The following is a 2,698-nucleotide window of genomic DNA, read 5'->3' as shown; positions in this document are numbered from 1 at the left end:
ATGTCATTTTAGTAGAAACATCTCTGATTTCTCTCATAGTATTATATATAGATTTATTATGCGCAATATCTTTTTTACAATCTTACTTCTTTTTTTGTTTTTAGTCATGAAACTTATAATTATTCCCTTTTTATTTTTAGGGTGTTTAGATAAAAGCGTACAAATCCCATTATAAATTTATATTATTTCAACATTTGTGTTATTTAGCGTTAAAATATTAGAAATAATAAGTCACACTTGCCCTAACCACTCCAGATCTATCAAATATTCAAAGGAGACTAGAATTCTTAGGCTTTGGGGTGTGATATCGGGGAGCTGTGGTGGAAGGCGCCCCTGATGGTAAAATTTTCCGGTCTGCCCCAATCCTCTATTGCTTGTTGATGATGATGTAGTTTGCTGATATCGGGTAATTTAGGTACTATAGTTTCTCGGGTCGGTTTCGAATAAAATGAACACCCCTAGAAGGGAATGTGGTGAGGTGATGATGTGGAGGTTGGAGGGGGGGGAGGGGATTCTACACCCCCCCAGCCTTGCAATAAAGAATGATCAAATTGAAGTTTTTCAACAGCAACATGATCATAATTTCTTCAATTACTTGTAAACCAAACCAACCGTTTATTTAACGTTTAATAAAATGTTTTAACTGCCAAAACCGACCGTCAAACAGGTAAGTTTTAAAAAATGCAAACTTCTTTAAGTTGTTACAGCAGTTGTAACTTAACCGAAATTTCACAACAAAGGCTTTGATGAAATCACTCAAAAAAATTAAAGATGGTATTACTGCAGTTGTAACTTAAGCATTTCTATCAACCATAAACAACACATAACCCAAATCAATAAAACCAAAAACACCAAAAAATCAGCAGAAAATGAACACAATTTGAGGATTTTGCAACAAAACTTTGATAAAATGTGAGTTCAAATTCATCAGAACAACGTAATCTCACAATAAAACTAACAGTTACACCAATACTCATCATCCAAATTCAAAAAAACAAACCTAAGCAGTGAGCAAAACAGCACCACCAGCCTCCTTAATCTTCTTCTCAGCAGTTTTCGAAATAAGCTTCGCCTTAACAACAAACGGCTGCGAAGCAGGCACGTTTCCCTTCCCCAACACCTTGAAGTAACCGTGCTGAGTCACATCAATGACTGGAACCTTATCGGCAGTAGACTTCTCCTTCACGTCTTGTGGCACAAGCGACCAGAGCCTGTCGACGTTGACGATAGGGCAATAGAACTTGTTGCGAAGCTTGTGGAAGTACCTCATACCAACTTTACCGAAAAATCCAGGATGATACTTGTCGAATAGGATCCTGTGGTGGTGCATACCTCCAGCGTTACCTCTACCTCCTGGATGCTTTCGGTGCTTTCCGATACGACCGTGACCAGCGCTCACGTGACCTCTCTTCTTCCTGTTCTTCCTCAAACTAGTCGTCATTTTCCCCTACAATTACAAAAGATTGCAAATCTCAATCTCTAAATCACAAAAGTTATCAATCGAAACACACACACAAGTAACTTCTCAGTACATACAACACAAACTGCAAAGAAATTTACAGATTCTATACCTATATTCAATTTCTAATTCACACAAAAAATCAATTCAATCATACACACAGGTTAATTATCTGTTTATACAACACAACACAACACAAAATGTAATAAAAATCTACGGTTTCTATACCTAATTGCAATCAAAAAATAACAATGAACAATACAAACTACAGATCTATGACAGATTATCAATCGTATCATACATACAGGTTAATTCTCGCAGATTATCAACCGTATCATACATAAACGTTAATTCTCTGTGTACATAACACAAATTGCAATAATAATCTACAGCATCTATACCTAACTTCAACCGTAAAACTAACATTATACAGTATAACCTCCGGATCAGTGACAAAACATAAATCCTCGGAATAGAATGCATAAATAAACAGGAAGAAACGTTGAAGATCATCGATGAAATACACATACACGTAAATTCACAAGGTTATCAATCGAAGCATACATAAGGTTAGTTCTCTGTATATATAGCACAAATCGCAAGGAAATCTACAGTTTCTATACCTAATTTCAATCGGAAAATGACAATAAACAATGTAAAATCCTAATAGGGGATAAAATATCGATCTACAGATGAGAATGCATAGAGAAATAAGAAGAAACGTTGAAGATTGTTACCTGTAAAGCAAAAGGTAATGAGGGAAGGCGGCAGAAACCTGAGTAAGAGTGGAAGGAAGAATATGAAACCCTAATTTGATTTATAGATAGTACGATCAAAACATTGAGTGAATACCTATGGGCTGGAATGTATAGGCCTTTGTCATCCAATATAAAGGCCCAACGAGCAAAAATAAGTCTCGTTAGTGGTCATATAATCAGAGCCCAATTTAAACCCTATTATTACACCACTGACTCTACGTAGAGCTGTAAACGAATCGAACGTTAAGAGAACAGTTCATGAATCGTTAGATGGGAAATTTGTTTACGTTTGTTCGTTTATTAAACGAATGAACATGAACAAGAAATTTCGTTCGATTGGTTAAAGAAACAAAGGTCTTATTCGTTCGGTTGTGTTCGTGAACGTTTGGTAATGTGTTTATGAACATGTTCAGGAACATTCATTTATGTTTGTTTGTGTGTGTCGTTATTTAAACCTTTTTTGTACTTTTATATATATTAT

At 35.5% G+C, this 2,698-nt stretch overlaps 1 protein-coding gene across 1 annotated transcript; it reads right to left on the bottom strand.

Moving 5' to 3' along the window:
- Positions 1 to 859: 859 nt before the first annotated feature.
- Positions 860 to 2,328, bottom strand: LOC110941741 (60S ribosomal protein L27a-3). Its single transcript, XM_022183401.2, has 2 exons — positions 2,197 to 2,328; positions 860 to 1,447 (listed from the first exon to the last, which is right to left on the bottom strand). Exon 2 carries the CDS (start codon positions 1,439 to 1,441, stop codon positions 1,001 to 1,003), a length of 441 nt encoding a protein of 146 aa, XP_022039093.1. The 5' UTR covers positions 1,442 to 1,447; positions 2,197 to 2,328; the 3' UTR covers positions 860 to 1,000.
- Between the last annotated feature and the right edge of the window lie 370 nt (positions 2,329 to 2,698).

Source organism: Helianthus annuus, chromosome 5, assembly GCF_002127325.2.
Source record: "Helianthus annuus cultivar XRQ/B chromosome 5, HanXRQr2.0-SUNRISE, whole genome shotgun sequence".
NCBI classification, from domain to species: Eukaryota; Viridiplantae; Streptophyta; class Magnoliopsida; order Asterales; family Asteraceae; genus Helianthus; species Helianthus annuus.
This window is presented reverse-complemented; position numbering and strand designations above follow the sequence as displayed.

What these genes read in the sequence shown, in the direction of transcription:
- LOC110941741 (XM_022183401.2), bottom strand. Translation starts at nt 1,441, where the DNA reads ATGACGACTAGTTTGAGGAAGAACAGGAAGAAGAGAGGTCACGTGAGC.